A 13,982-nucleotide genomic window follows, 5' to 3' on the forward strand; every position below is an offset into this window, starting at 1 on the left:
ACTGCTTACTTTGAACATAATTCATAGAAAAAATATTAGCTGCATGGCAAAATCAAATACATCATCAGCTTTCATCAGAACTGACTCTAGTGCACACACAGCTATTAAAACCACCTTTTAGTTGTAGTATGTTTAATTTTCTTACCACCTTTCTTTATGAAGTTTTAAAATACATCCAAATAAACAGTTTGCCATAAAGAAAAATTTGCAATTGGTTAAAATAAAACTGATACTCCTGAATACCTCTGTTAAACCATTAGAAACCTTGCATAATTTTTTTACTAACCAATTCAACAAAGTTTTGTTTGGGGCTGATTTCAGTTTAGTGATTCAGTCACTTTTCATGACAGGCAAAAACTGAAAGCAATTTATTTCTGCTCATGCATCTTAAAATGTACCAGCTACATACCATCTTTTCCATATATTCATGCAGATACTTTGTTCCATTTCTGAATTTTACACCACTGGGGGTTTTTGTAGTTTGCTCTACCAATGGTCACAAAAAGCCATTTCACACTTCTGCCTGTATGTCACCATTACTTACCCAGAGAGGAATCACAGCTACCCTTGGCCAGGCATGAAAAGCTATACAGGATCAGCACCATGCCGAAAGTGTGAAGAATCTCTCTGATAAGAACTGCAGAAGGGATCTTACATGTGCAAGACATGGGATTAAAGCATAGTCACAGCAGATGAACTCACCAAAGTACTCATGGAAAGTTAATAAAATAATTAAAGGTTTGCAAAACTAGTGTTTGGTCACATCAATGTTTAACTGTAATTGTCATTGTCAGCTGGACGTCAAGTAGGTGAAACAAAGGCTAAATGCCACCACAAGTCAAAGTGAGCAGGGACTGTATCACATTGATGCTCAAGTCTATTTTGCTTTGGTATAAATAGACACAAGGATCAAAGCTGCGGAAATCAAATTGGTAACCCAGAGCCGCCTTGCAGGACACACAATTTTCTCATTTATTGGTTATAAATACTGCTTTCTTTTGACAAAACAAAAATGAGCATGATAAACAATCTAAGCAAATATTTCCAAAAGAAAAAACAGATTAACCAAAGCCCTGAGTAAACATGGATTTCACAGAAGTTTTGAACCTTCCCCTCAGCAGAATTTCCCACAGAGTATCATTATTTTCCCTTCAGTGCCCTTCCTTCCTCTAACTCTCTGCAGCTGAACTTCAGTGAAGATGTTTTGTAACATTCCTAAAGCTAAAGAAGAGCTGAGTTCTCAGCAGGGCAACCTACATTGTGTCAAGTCTCACTGCCTGCCATAGTTCAGTTTCCTTTATACTAGACGCTACTTAAACATACATAAAAACTTTTACACTTTCATTTGATTCTGCACATTTTTTAGGTTTTGGAGGGTGTTTAATGTTATCAGTTTTGTATGTTGATATCTTTATGTATGTGAAAATACCATTCCTGCTAGTCACCAAGATGACTAGTCCAATGCCAGGAATCTGCTCTGATACAGTATCTGACATCAGAACATATTTACACACTCCCTTTTCCTGATAACTGGAGTGCAGCAGCAGTTAGACATTTCAGTGCTGCACCAAATGCAGGCAAACATCACCAGGCTGCACAGAAAAGTTAGTCTCTTTCCAAAATGTGCAGATAAACTGGCTCATGTGCTGTGAGACGTACTGAGACAACATATGAACACAGAAAAATTTCTTCATGGATTAAAGCTGGTTTTATAGAAAGGGTTGACAGTATGACAGAGGCTGAGATAATTGTTAGAAATACTCTAATAACACTTGAGAAACTCGTTGTCTGTTGTGGAATCAGAGAAACTAGTTCTAATAATCCGTTGCATGTTTAGCTGTTTTCTCAATTATTTGGCACATACGGAAAAAAAGATAATAGCATGTGGGCTTCTGGTTCCAAATTACAAGTTTTAATTGATGTCCATGCTCATTAAAAGCCACCCTTTCCAATTTATTCACTCAAGGATTTTGGAGTCCAGAAACCAATAATAACACAGAAGTGTAATTGCTCTGCTTATTATTGCTCATAACATCAGCTACATTTCCTGAGGTCACACAATTCCAAGTTCTATCCAAAGTGGCAAATAAACCTTGCTTGCCTTGCTAAAACCTTCCATTCCTTAATTTCTGGTAATGGCTATGGCACCCACATGAGTAACAGGAAGGTTTCTTGGTTCACCTCTGACTTTCAGAGGGTTTCTCTGTCTTCCAGCCAACAGAAGATGACAGATGAGTTGTTAAGGTTACACACAACAAGGGGATGTTAATTGTATTGCAGAGGTTTCAAGGGTAACTGGCCTAAAACTCTGAGGCTTTTGAAGAAAATTTTCAAGCAAGGCACCACATAATCCAGCTGCCCCTGGTTGTGAAAAAGGGACAGGCAAAACAAGCTCTCTGATCATCTACACTTTTCCAAGGGTCACACACTGAAGAAGTAATTGGAGGGGAAGGAGGAAGCAGAAAATAACCATTTATTTCCACAGTCCTGAATTAAATGTCTGCAATTTGGTAATAGGTATGTTATATTAATTTTGAGGCTAAGTGGGATGAGAGAGTTAAGTGTTAAATTTGACCTCTCTTTTACAGGTCATAAACAGTCACTCAGAGTTCAAGGCTTCAGGTCAAGAAATCTCATGATACTTAGACCTCAGGCAAAAAGAAGAATCAAAATTAACACCTTTTGCTAATAATGGAAGGCAAAAATATGTTAAAATGTAAATATTCTATACTACATGAGGATTTCATCATAACATCCCTTCTTCTCTCATATACATGTTGAAACTCATTTTTGAAGGGAAACTTCCTGCTTGACGGTCATCTAGCTCTGGTATTTCAAACAATCTTCCCTTGTTGGGGCAAAGAGGAAGTTTGCTGTCATCATCTTTAGCAGTTGTGAATGTTTGCCTGAGCCCAGCCATGCTTTTTTGAAGCTAAAACAGTGTAAGCACAGACAGAGGGGCCTGCTATATTTCTGTAAAGGAAAGCAAATATTGTAAATGTAGTTTGTTTTTCTAACTCAGTGAATAAAGTCTTACCTGCTGTCTCAAGACCTGGGAATTTTTTCTGACTCTGACTGGTTATTGACTTTCTGATCACAAGTCATAGCTGTGCTACAGGAGATACAGTTTCAGCTGAAAAGGACAGATTCCTTTAACAATAAGCACGAAGTAAGATATATGGATGAGAAGACAAAAAGTAGAAATCTCGGGGGGAAAAAGGTATGATTTAGAGATGTCAGGAGTTTCTCAAAAAATAGACAATATGATGAAGGCAGTTCTGTTCCTGCAGCCTCCCACCCCCTCTGGTCAAGGTATCTCTCAGGATCAAAATGGTACCAGGACTCTAGGGGTATTAGAGTTCCATCAATTCACTGCTTCTCCCTTGCTGCAATGCCAAGTTAAAAAGTTAAGTCCCTCATCTTTCTTTTTACCCTTAAGAGAAAAGCCCAAAACTTTTCTTCCTTCCTCAGACTTTGTTTTTGGCAAGATCAAAGTTCACAAACTTCTGTAGCTGGGTCCTATCCTTTTGATCTTCACTGAATCTGTGCAAAGTCTATTTGGTAACCATTCTGAGCTCTGGACTTCAGACATCTTCTCAGGACCCTTAATTTTCTTTCACATGAACCAATTTTAGCAAAAGGTCTCCTTTGACAAAGCTTTATAAATTGTGTGATTAAAGAAGTTCTGCAAACTCTCCAGCAGCTGTAGTATTCTTCCACATGACTATACCAACTGCTCCAGATTTTACTCTGCTGAGAAAAACTCACAATATTTCAACTCATATTTCAAAATTCGAATTAATTTGCAACTTGCTATCTCAAGAGATTTGCAATACAGTGAATTGAATTTTGACTACAGTTAGGAGGCAACACAGACAACTAGTTAGAAACAAGACTGTGTAACAAAAAGTTAAATACATTTACAATAAATGTAAATCATATTTATTGTTTCACTAAAAAAAAACAAAACAGATGAAACTCCATTACAAAAGTTCTTCATCTATTTCCTCATGCCAGTTTTCATCAGCTTTTGGCAGGTTAATGCTAATGGCTGCCCTCAGGTTAGCCCAGAATAGGGCACGCTTGCTCCTCTCCTTCGGCCACTCCAGGTAAGTGCGCTTTGCCATGAGAGCTTTCAGCTTGTGATACCTGGCAGGGATAAGGTACGGAGGGATAGGCTCCAGCAAAACGAGGATTAAGCTGTTGGAATTCTCACTGAATAACTTGTGATGGGCAAAGTACAGCTCGTAGTGACACCACTCACTCTGCACAAAGTTGGGAGACAACACAAAGATCGACTTGTAGCTCTTCTCAATGCAGTTGATGATGTTCTCCACAATGCTCTTGCCAGGGATAAAGTTCCTCTCGTGCTGGCACAGCCGCACGCAGCCCTCGCCCTTCTCCAGGTTCGGGATCAGCTCGTTCTTCACCCACAGCGAATCGCGCTCGCTGTAGGAAACGAACGCGTGGAATTGCAGAACGGCCCCCTGATCTCCGGGCGGGCTGTGCCAAGCTCTGCGCTTCGTCTGCGTCCACTGCCATGTCATCCGCACGTACCACGGCACATCCAGGTAGATGCACAGGAAGGCCACCGCAGCCACCAGCACCAGCGTCAGCAGCAGAGCTGTCACAAGCAGGAGCGTCGTGTTGCAAGCCAGCAGGCTCAGGTGGAAGTCCTTGAGCTCCGTTCCTCGCAAGCCTTCCGGGTACTCGCACACGTAGGCCGCCGGCCAGCCGAACAGCTTCCCCCCTGCCCGCCTCTCCAGGCGGATAAAGGCCTGCAGTTCACAGGAACACTTGAACGGGTTGTGCCCGGCCTGCAGCTCCCTGACCCCTGGGCAGCTCCGGAAGAACTCAGCAGATGGGGTGAGGATCGAATTCATCTCTATGTTCAGGAACTGCAGGGACGGAAAGCCACTGCACCCTGGCAGGTCAGCCAGCCTGTTGGATGCCAGGTTCAGCTCTTCCAGGGATTCCAGCTGCACCATCCCCCTGGGGACATTGCTGATCTGATTGTTTTGTAGGCCGAGTTTTTTGATGTTGACGGGCAAGCACTCAAACACAGCATCCGCCAACTGATTGGAGGACAGGTCCAGCTCTGTCAGAGACTCAGCCCACTGGCACTGCACGTCGGCTCCATCGTGGCGCAGCAGGTTGCTGCTCATGTCCAGGTATTTCAGTGATTTCATGTGGCTGGTCATGAAGCTTACCTTGTAAAGGCTCTCAAATTTATTCTTCTGCAAGATTAATGTCTCCAGCTGAAGTAGGTTGTCACATTTTTGAAAAAGAAAATCTGTTAAATCATTCTTTAAAAAATTTAGGTATCTAAAGGGACTCTTAGATGAAGGACAAAGCATATGAATCATCTCTGAATCAGCTATTGTCATGTCTGCAATATTCATGTCTGCAAATATTCTGTATAGGTCATCCTGTATGAAGTATAAGTCTGTGATTAGAATTTTCTTCATTGTCAATGCTTTCATTGAGGTACCAGAATAGTCAAAGTCATAACTTTTAATGTCTGACAGTTGTGTTACACTGTTAATATTGAAGTATTCAATGGATGAGTGCCATACAGTCTGAAAAACTTTCATAAGTGCATTCCAATCCAGTGACACATTTGTCAGTGTCAGATTTTGTAACCTGGATCCTTGTCTAAAATTAGATAATAAAGCTACCAATTTTTTTACATTGTCATTTGTGATTTCTGACAATGACAAGCTCTCTGTAGTATTTTGTATCACAACCCAGTCAAAATTAGTTTTGTATGGATGGTCCTTTGTATACCGGAGTGGCAGGCTCTTGATTTTTTGGTTAGAACCATCTTCTGGAAAATTGTTAGAAACAGGTGCAAAAAGTTCATCTTCCACAGATAGGCTGACATGGTTCCAAAAAGTTAATGCAAACAGACACTCGTAAAAAATAAAGTTTTTGAGAAAGCTCGTATTTTGTGTCATACTGTTTTCTGTTTCCTTGGAGACGCTCAATACTTTTATTAACTGTCCATCCTTGTTCTAATTCTGTTGGAAAACAAAAAAAGACACACTCAAAAACCAGATTGTATTATTAAGCAGCTGTGCAGAAACCACCAGAGATATTTTTTTTAAGGTTCCAGTTTCTCATTTTTCTGTTTGATTCAAAAAGCAATGATTTTCTACAATCATTCAGGAAAAAACTTCTTTATCAACAGAAATGAAACCACTAAATTTTTTATTTGGCAAATATAGTGTATTTAACAAATAATGAGTCCGTTTCTTACAAAACATGTCTGATTTCAGAGGTGTCTAAAATTTGCTGCTCACTTACAGAATTACTGCTTTGATATAGTGTATTATAAAGGCTTCCTGAACTGGTGCACAGAATGTAATACACTTTATTACATTCTGTAATTAATTAGATTAGGAAGTACAATAACTGGGGTCAGCACAGTCATTCTCTCCTCAGATTCTCTCTTACAGGATGTGAACTGGACTCAGATTATTTTAAAATGGACTTCTGACAGTAACACTTGGACTGCAACATAGGATGGAGGTTCAAGAGCCTGAATCAAAGCTGAATGTCTTTAGATAGCTGAAATTGGAGCATCAATGCTTTCTTTAACTGGGGTAATGGGTGAGGGTAGAATGATCTATATTTATGCCTTGGGAAAGTCCACAGAAGAGTTCACTTTTTGTCTGAGCTTAAGCATTTCCTGAATTTAGACTCTGAAAGTGAGGTGCTCACATGTCTGGTTTGCCAGGGGTACACAGAGAACACTAGACACACACTGGGAATATTTGCAGGCTACACAAAAATATATCATTTGTAGAACCTCAGTACACAATATCCAGCCCTGATCTAAGGACACTGACCTCAAACGTCTCTGTTGTGAAAGAGAGGTTTATTTTAAAAGACTTTAGAGGAAAAAAATTGTAGCTGTGCCTTTGCTTTGGTTTTCCCTATTAGAGGTCACTTTTTCTTTCAAAATATAGGCATTTAGGGTAGCCAGCTTCCCTTTGTTTAAGTCAGCCTTTGAACACTGTCTTAAATCTCATTTTAGGAACTGCATAAACCCATTAGACCGCCCCTCTAAAACAGGAACTGGTAAGAACTTGGTTAACACTTTTGCATGCGTAGATCTTATTTAAAGTTGTTGTCCAGATTTCAAGTATTCCTCTTCTTTCCCTTTCCCTCCCATTAATTTTAAATCATAGTGTTGCCTGAAGCTTCCCATACTACTCATTAATGACTGCACCAGAATTCAACTTTCCCTTGATATTAAAGGTGCTAAACTGTGAGTTTGTATTTTTAATGACTTTACAATGAGACAGTAGCTATCACATGATGGACTGATTTACAACTTCAAGGACTACATTCACTGCACCATTAACCATTCCACAAGCTTTCTCAGAATTACTGAGGCAAAATATATGTTCCACTCGATTTAATAATACAAAAGAAAAAGAAGGAAAAAAAAAAAAGAAAAAGAAAAAAATAGTCCACTGAGTTATTTCATAAAGAATGCATGAAACTAAGCTTGGAAATCATCTAGAAATAGTGGAGTAATATGGACAAACTTTTCCAGCCTTTTTCCAAAGTCTCATTTGGAAAAATTATATGTATCACAGCCCTCAAAAGGCATTTGGGCATCTTCAGTCCTGTTCTCCTGATTGATTGGGCAACTCTACTAATGTGTTTATAATTAAACAAAATATGTAGTTTCAAGAGAAATCTGAAAAAAATTCTATCTTTAAATCATTATTCTTTCTTCAGATAAAATTTCAGCAATATCCATAGACTAGAGGAAAAAAGGATATGATTCTTCTACATGTGTTTTATTTTCTTTCTCATTCATATATCCTAGCATTCAATCAAATTGTTTATGAGTACCTTCAAACTTTCTTTAGAATATCCTATGAAGCAACACAAGTAAAAACTTTCATAACATATAACCTATGATTTGGGGGCTAAAGCTATAGAAATTATCCTTTATAGTCATATCACTTTTAATTCAGAAGTATCCTCATGTCTTCAAACTTGATTTAAAAAGCTTAATCAAGAAAAGCAATCCAGAAGGGTAGGCAACCCAAGAGCATAGCAAAAAAGTGTCCTGTTGTTTAAAGAGTGAGGGAAGAGATTAAAAAATGAGGTTTTAAGGGTTTTTCCAATATAGAATTGGTATAAACTGACTAAACTTCCTTATAGGAAATACACAGAATATAATTAACTAAGACAGTTCAGTCTTAAGGCATGCTTAAGATGGTCACATGTTACCATCATAGCAAAAAAACTTGATGTTACAAGCATGCCTTTCACAAGGGTGAAACACATGATCAAGTTAGACCCATTCCTTAACTGTAGCCTCACTCTACTGCTCTCACTCTGCCCTCCTTAACTATGGGTGTAGTGCTAACAAAAAGAGACTGCTGCTTGGACAGTTTCCTTGGATAAATATTCCGAACACAAGCAACTTTACCATCGCTGCTTACCCATACACTTGAAAGAACGTTGTACACTTGCTATGGAAAACAAGACTCATTCAAATAATAAAATCATTTAATATTTTCAAATAAGATACAGAATATAAAACAATTCCAGCTAACTAGCAACAGCATAAAGTCAACAAAATTAAATCTTTCTCACCAGAAATCCCTGCTGTCCGAAAAAGCAGAAAAGTTCTCAGGAAAACACAAAAAGAAAGCTTCCTGTAACTCTATCCTACTGAGTAACAATACTTAGGAACGCCCAAACTTTTATATACAGGTTTGTGCCATCTACTGACAGCTTGTGAAATGGCATTTGCTTTTCTCCAGATGTACTTTTCACATACAATATTACTGTAATATCTTCACTATTCTATTATTGAACTTCGTGTTTTTATGCTTTGCAATATATTAAACAGGAGAAAAATTAATCTTTTTACCAACTTTCTACCTTCATTAAATTAACATGAGAATAAGTACTTATTTTGAAAAAGAAATTCAACACCCTACTATCTGAACTTAATAATGATCTAAGTCTATAAGCATTATCGTATTTTTTTATCCATTCTGCTATACCAGTTTAATTGTCAGGCTCTTATCAAGGCTGGTTTATAAACATACCATTTGTCTTAGTTTAATTTACATTTAATGGGAATGGAATAATAATTGCTCTCATGCTCCAGCAGTGTTGTGATTACGTTAAACAGTGAACATGGAAACAATGAGTGGGCTTTGGTTTATTGTTTGGGTTTCTTTTAATTAAAACAGAGCAGTGACTTTGGTACTGAATGCCCAAACACAGGGTTACTGTCCTGGCAAAGACATAAACTAGCCTCTCTTTATTTCTGTATAATGTAAGAAATTCCACCATAGCTGAGATCTAAATACTGAACTACCAAACTATAACCTACTTTTCTGGGTTAGCATATCATAACACATTCAAGATTTAATATTTCAATGATTCAGGAAGCAGAGGAAATAATCTAAAAAACTACTTTTTCAATTTGAGGCTTATTCTGTACATTATATTTAATTTCTCAGCCTCAAGTGGAAAGAGGCCATCCAAAAATGAAATTGAGAGATAGGATAGGTAGTAAGCAACAGAATATGGAAAATTCTCTGCTATAATGCTGATGAGGCTGATAAGACTATTCACAGCTGATTTCCAAATGGCACCTTATAATGACGTTACATACAAACCTCCCCATTGCCTGCTCTTAGCTGGAAAGACTTTGCTATCCATCCTTAGGATGAGATAAAATCCTAAGGTCATCCTAATACCTTTCTTCAAACAAATATTCATTCCTGTTTTGTAATGTAACAGCAGAACTGCTTAAACATAACCTACATATTATTCTGCTGAATACAGAACCAGACACACAATTGGTACTGTGTATTAACTGCTGTAACATAGAGACTCTTATTGCAGAGGATCTCCTCAATTCACTGACAGTATGAGATGCCACTGGCCTTGCTTGTATGCCTAGGTACTATAAGGACAGATGAACAACATGTTAAATAGGGAAATAAGCATATTACCATTAATTGCATGCCATTAACCCTTCAGATTTACCAGTGCAACCACTGGAAGTAGATTAATACAGTCTGTGAATGCCATGAATACTACTATGTTCTATTAAAATTAGCCAAATGTCTTTTCATCTTTATTTATAGTTATCTATTTACTAAAGGGCAGGTATCTTTTTTGAAATCCATTAGAAAGATGATGACAGAATAATAACAAACATCAGTGAAATCTGAGATGAGTGGAAGTGTTCAATCACTAATGCTTATTTATTCCAAACCCATTTGCAGTATTACCATAGTGAAACAATACAAGTGAAATCAATTACTGAAAACTGAAAGAGAAAAAAAATTAGAAAATGCTAAGTGTAAAAGTCTTAAATTCAAGAAAGTAGTTTAGGAACTTACAAAATGTATGCATCCTTATAGCCAAATAGATGTCCACATTCATGTACATATAATGATAATTTCACCCTTAGGTGATAACTTTGTGTTATAACAGTGATTAACAATGTCTTGCATTAATAATGTCTTGCAGTTCTATGACATGCATGGTTATGTAAAGAGTCTGCAAAAATGACAGTGCAAGATCCACATTACAATCAAAATTATTATCTGTCAGGGGCTAAACAATCTCCAGCTACCATGATTCCTCCTAAGATACTGCTCTTACTCTTCCACACGCTCCACTGAAAAGCAGAAGGAAATCCGTAGGGCCACTCTAGATTTAATTCTCAATAAATATATCTAACATTAATAAATTACCCAGGATTCCCTGACACTTAAATTCTCACTGAAAGACCTTCAAAAGAAACTTACTATGTAGGGCTACAAATATTTGGTCTGCTACCACACACCTTAATGAGAAACTTAAGAGACTTATGCCAGGTAAATGTCTAAGTCATGTAGCATGATTGGTATTTGAGAAACACATTTCTGGAAACTGGGGCATTGTTTTGTGACTTCTTGGAGTCGCTCTCCTCAGTGGCTCACAATGTGCTGCTGGTTTGCCTCCTGTGTAAAAAGTAACTTCTCTCGTTGGCAGACTCGTGATAGAAATTATGCTATGATGAACTGTGGAACTGCCTTTCATCACTGCAAAGGGCATGCTTCCCCTTAAAGGGGTGGCAAAAAGAGGAATGGGTATGGGGAATTACACATAAACAGGAACCACAGTCTGCTGGGAAGGGCCTGAAACCCCTTTGCTCAAGCAAGTGTTTCCCCAGCTGACTGGAAATGTGTGCACGCACCGCCGGGTGCTTCTGTCGGGCATTTCCTGTAAGCACAGCGAAAACGGAGGTGCCAAGCGGTATCTGAAAAGCTACACTCGGTTTCATTCGCAACCCTACGGGTCAGTAAGGTCTCACTGTGAGCAAGGATTAATTTTCTAAAAAGAAAAGAATGAATTTTTACGCCATCTCAGCAACTAGATTAATTTGGACTTTCTCTCTTAGAAGATGGTTGAGCAATGAACTGGTTTCCCAGAGAAACATCCCCAGCACCAAGCTTGTCGGAGTCCAAGAAGTGTTTGGACACAACGATCTCAGGCACATGGTGTGACTCCTGGGGCGTCCAGCTCAGGGCCAGGAGCTGGACTCCTTGATCCTGATAGGTCCCTTCCAATTCAGCGTGTTCCATGATTCTATGAAATCCACCCCTTTTCCGCCTCAAGGCGGACGCGGGAATGCCGCCGGCCCTGAGGGAAGCGCTCCTGCGGCCGCGCCCGGACGCTTCCATTGGGCTCCCGCCGGGCCCTGCCGCGTTCCCCGCGCCCCGGGCCGTGAGGGGCGGGCATGGCTGCCGGGGTGGCTCCCCGCGCTGGGTCAGAAAAGCCTGGAGCCCGGGGATGGCTCGGCAGTGCTGCCCCGTTAGAACAAGCACTCGCCTCATACAGCCGGAAGGAGAGCGAGGGACAAAAGCCAGCCCTCCCGCCTCCCTGGGGCCGGCCAGGGCTGCCTGGCCCGCTCCGCCTCCGCCCCTCGCCGCTGCCGACGTGGCGGGGCGGGGAAGGGAAAGAGCCGGGGGCGCGCCGGTCGGGGCACTGCTGAGCGGTAAGAAGCACGGCGATTTCTCTATTTTCTACCGCTTTTGACACTGGCTGCTCCACACAGCTCTGTCCCAGAGGGGAATTTCGAAAAGGGAAAAAAAGAAAAGGAGAAGTTGTGGCCGCTGAGGGCTTGCGGCAGCCGGCTCGCGCCCCGGCTGCTCCTGCCCCGCCTGGGGCAGGGGACGAGGGCAGCGGGGTGAGGGGAGCTGCCGGCGGCGGGCGCCAGTGCAGGTTCGCCTGCGCTCGCCGTGCCTGCAGCGTCCCGCGGAGGAGGAGCGACAGCGGGCGTCGAGCGAGAGGGGAGCAAGGTGCCATCGCCAAGAGTTATTTCTCTCTCCCGCTCGAGGATGGTGATTCGTGCCCTAAGGTGCCCGGCGGCTGCTGGGCTTTGCTTTCTGGGAGAGATAAAACTCAGACGGACGCTCGGCAGGTGCCGCGACCCCCGGTGCCCTCAGCGCGGCTGGTCGGTGCGGGCCGGGCCCTCCCCTGCCACCGCTCCGGGCTGGCCTATGCATCTCCCTCGCGAAATCCCTCTATAGTAATTCCCTTTGGGCGAGCTGTCCGAGTTGATTTGGATCAGGACAGTCTCACGGATGAGAGGTTGAATGACGCTGACCCCGGGTGCAGCACGGCTCGTGTATTCTGACAGACGCCGTAATTTGCTGTTAGGTGCCGTGCACCTGGAAGGAAGGTTCAGCAGGCAATTGCAGGGACCGTGGCCCAAGTGGTACCTAAAGATGACCCAGTATGCAAAAATCAATGTGCACATCTGTGTGATCCTTTAAAAAGTACTGGACTTACTTAGAGTTAATGCCCATTCAAAATTATGAAGTATGGGTGTAAAGGTTTTACAGGTTTTAACAGAGGACCCTCATATCATGATGGAATTCCGTTTACAAATAAAAAAGGTTTTCCTTAGGTGATGCTGCCCATCACACAGTGAGTAATGTTAAAACAATAGCAATGCTTCCCCACACTAAAGCATTCTATAATATTTGCTGTATTTTTAATAGAAAGCTGTCAAATGCAAAGATTCTGACTTGAGAATTCATGTTTTCTGAAGATAATTAAAGTACAGTGTAAGCTGAAGTAATACAAGTGGTAGCAAGTTCTTACTTTTTTATTTATGTTTCTTGTTCACTGATCCAAAGTGCCACTCTTGGAACTGTTTAAATCAGCTTTCTCATTAGATAAACAGGCTGCTAAAGCTATAGATTAATACAGTTCTATAGACTTTAATAAAATATACTCATTTAAATACATGCTTCTCAGGAAAATTTCTCCTAAATCCCTGTTATGTTTTGCTTTTTGCCTTTCTCCCCCCCCACCCCCATTCATCAGTCTCTTATAGAACCTCCATTCTTCCAGACAGATACAAACATTTGAGCCATATTTAATTGATATGAGAGTCAATGAAAAGGCAGCATATACAGAGAGGACTGTAAAAGTCTTTTTATGCCATGCATCTCAACATTTTGCAAGCTCTCTGTCAAGGATTGTCTTCTGAGTGCCAAGTATATTGTTACCAACAAATAAGTGTTGGTAATCACAGACCAGCAGTCCTTTTGGACTCTGCAATGCCACTCCTTAATCAGCTGCAGAGCTTACTCTATGGCTTTATCTTTGCCCATCAGGATCCTCAGCCTGATGACTGCACAATGGTGGAAAATGCCTCCAAAATTACATTGGAAGACAAGGAATAAATAAAAGAAAACTGGTTCATAACCTACAAAAAAAAAATTAAAAAAACCCCAAAACAGTAACTACCTCATACAAGCTTACCTTGGCTTCAAAACTGAAGTTTAATCACACAGCTGGAATTTTAGGAGATGGTAAGAAGTGTTGCACTGCCCAAAAGCAAGACTTTGGGACTAGTCATACAGAAACAGTGTGAGCAATAACTCTATGCTATGGCTGTGTCTATAAAATGTCTCTAGGCCCCATGGCCT

The 13,982-nt window shown here is 40.6% G+C and overlaps 2 protein-coding genes across 4 annotated transcripts in view; one reads left to right on the forward strand and one right to left on the reverse strand.

Moving 5' to 3' along the window:
• Positions 1–948: 948 nt before the first annotated feature.
• LOC111928103 (toll-like receptor 1) lies at positions 949–11,107 on the reverse strand. 2 transcript variants are annotated; one of them, XM_086888533.1, is made up of 2 exons: positions 10,844–11,107; positions 949–6,020 (listed from the first exon to the last, which is right to left on the reverse strand). In XM_086888533.1, the coding sequence occupies exon 2, from the start codon at positions 5,955–5,957 to the stop codon at positions 3,984–3,986; it is 1,974 nt and encodes a 657-aa protein (XP_086744659.1). In that variant the 5' UTR covers positions 5,958–6,020; positions 10,844–11,107; the 3' UTR covers positions 949–3,983. The 2 variants fall into 2 exon arrangements, with proteins under 2 accessions (XP_086744659.1, XP_023781135.2); XM_023925367.2 differs by lacking the exon at positions 10,844–11,107 and adding an exon at positions 8,623–8,712.
• The window catches only part of FAM114A1 (family with sequence similarity 114 member A1), a 31,058-nt gene continuing 28,174 nt past the window's right edge, over positions 11,099–13,982 (forward strand). Inside the window, exon 1 of one of the 2 annotated variants that reach the window (XM_086888529.1) lies at positions 11,099–12,037. In XM_086888529.1, coding sequence (XP_086744655.1) covers positions 11,671–12,037 — 367 coding nt within the window. In that variant the 5' untranslated portion in view covers positions 11,099–11,670. Of the gene's footprint in view, positions 12,045–13,982 lie in introns of both variants that reach the window. The other variant, XM_086888530.1, reaches the window with a different exon arrangement.

This window comes from Cyanistes caeruleus, chromosome 5 (assembly GCF_971803275.1).
Source record: "Cyanistes caeruleus chromosome 5, bCyaCae1.hap1.1, whole genome shotgun sequence".
Taxonomy (NCBI): domain Eukaryota; kingdom Metazoa; phylum Chordata; class Aves; order Passeriformes; family Paridae; genus Cyanistes; species Cyanistes caeruleus.

Coding starts and splice junctions, on each gene's coding strand:
- LOC111928103 (XM_086888533.1), bottom strand. CDS start 5,957: ATGACACAAAATACGAGCTTTCTCAAAAACTTTATTTTTTACGAGTGT.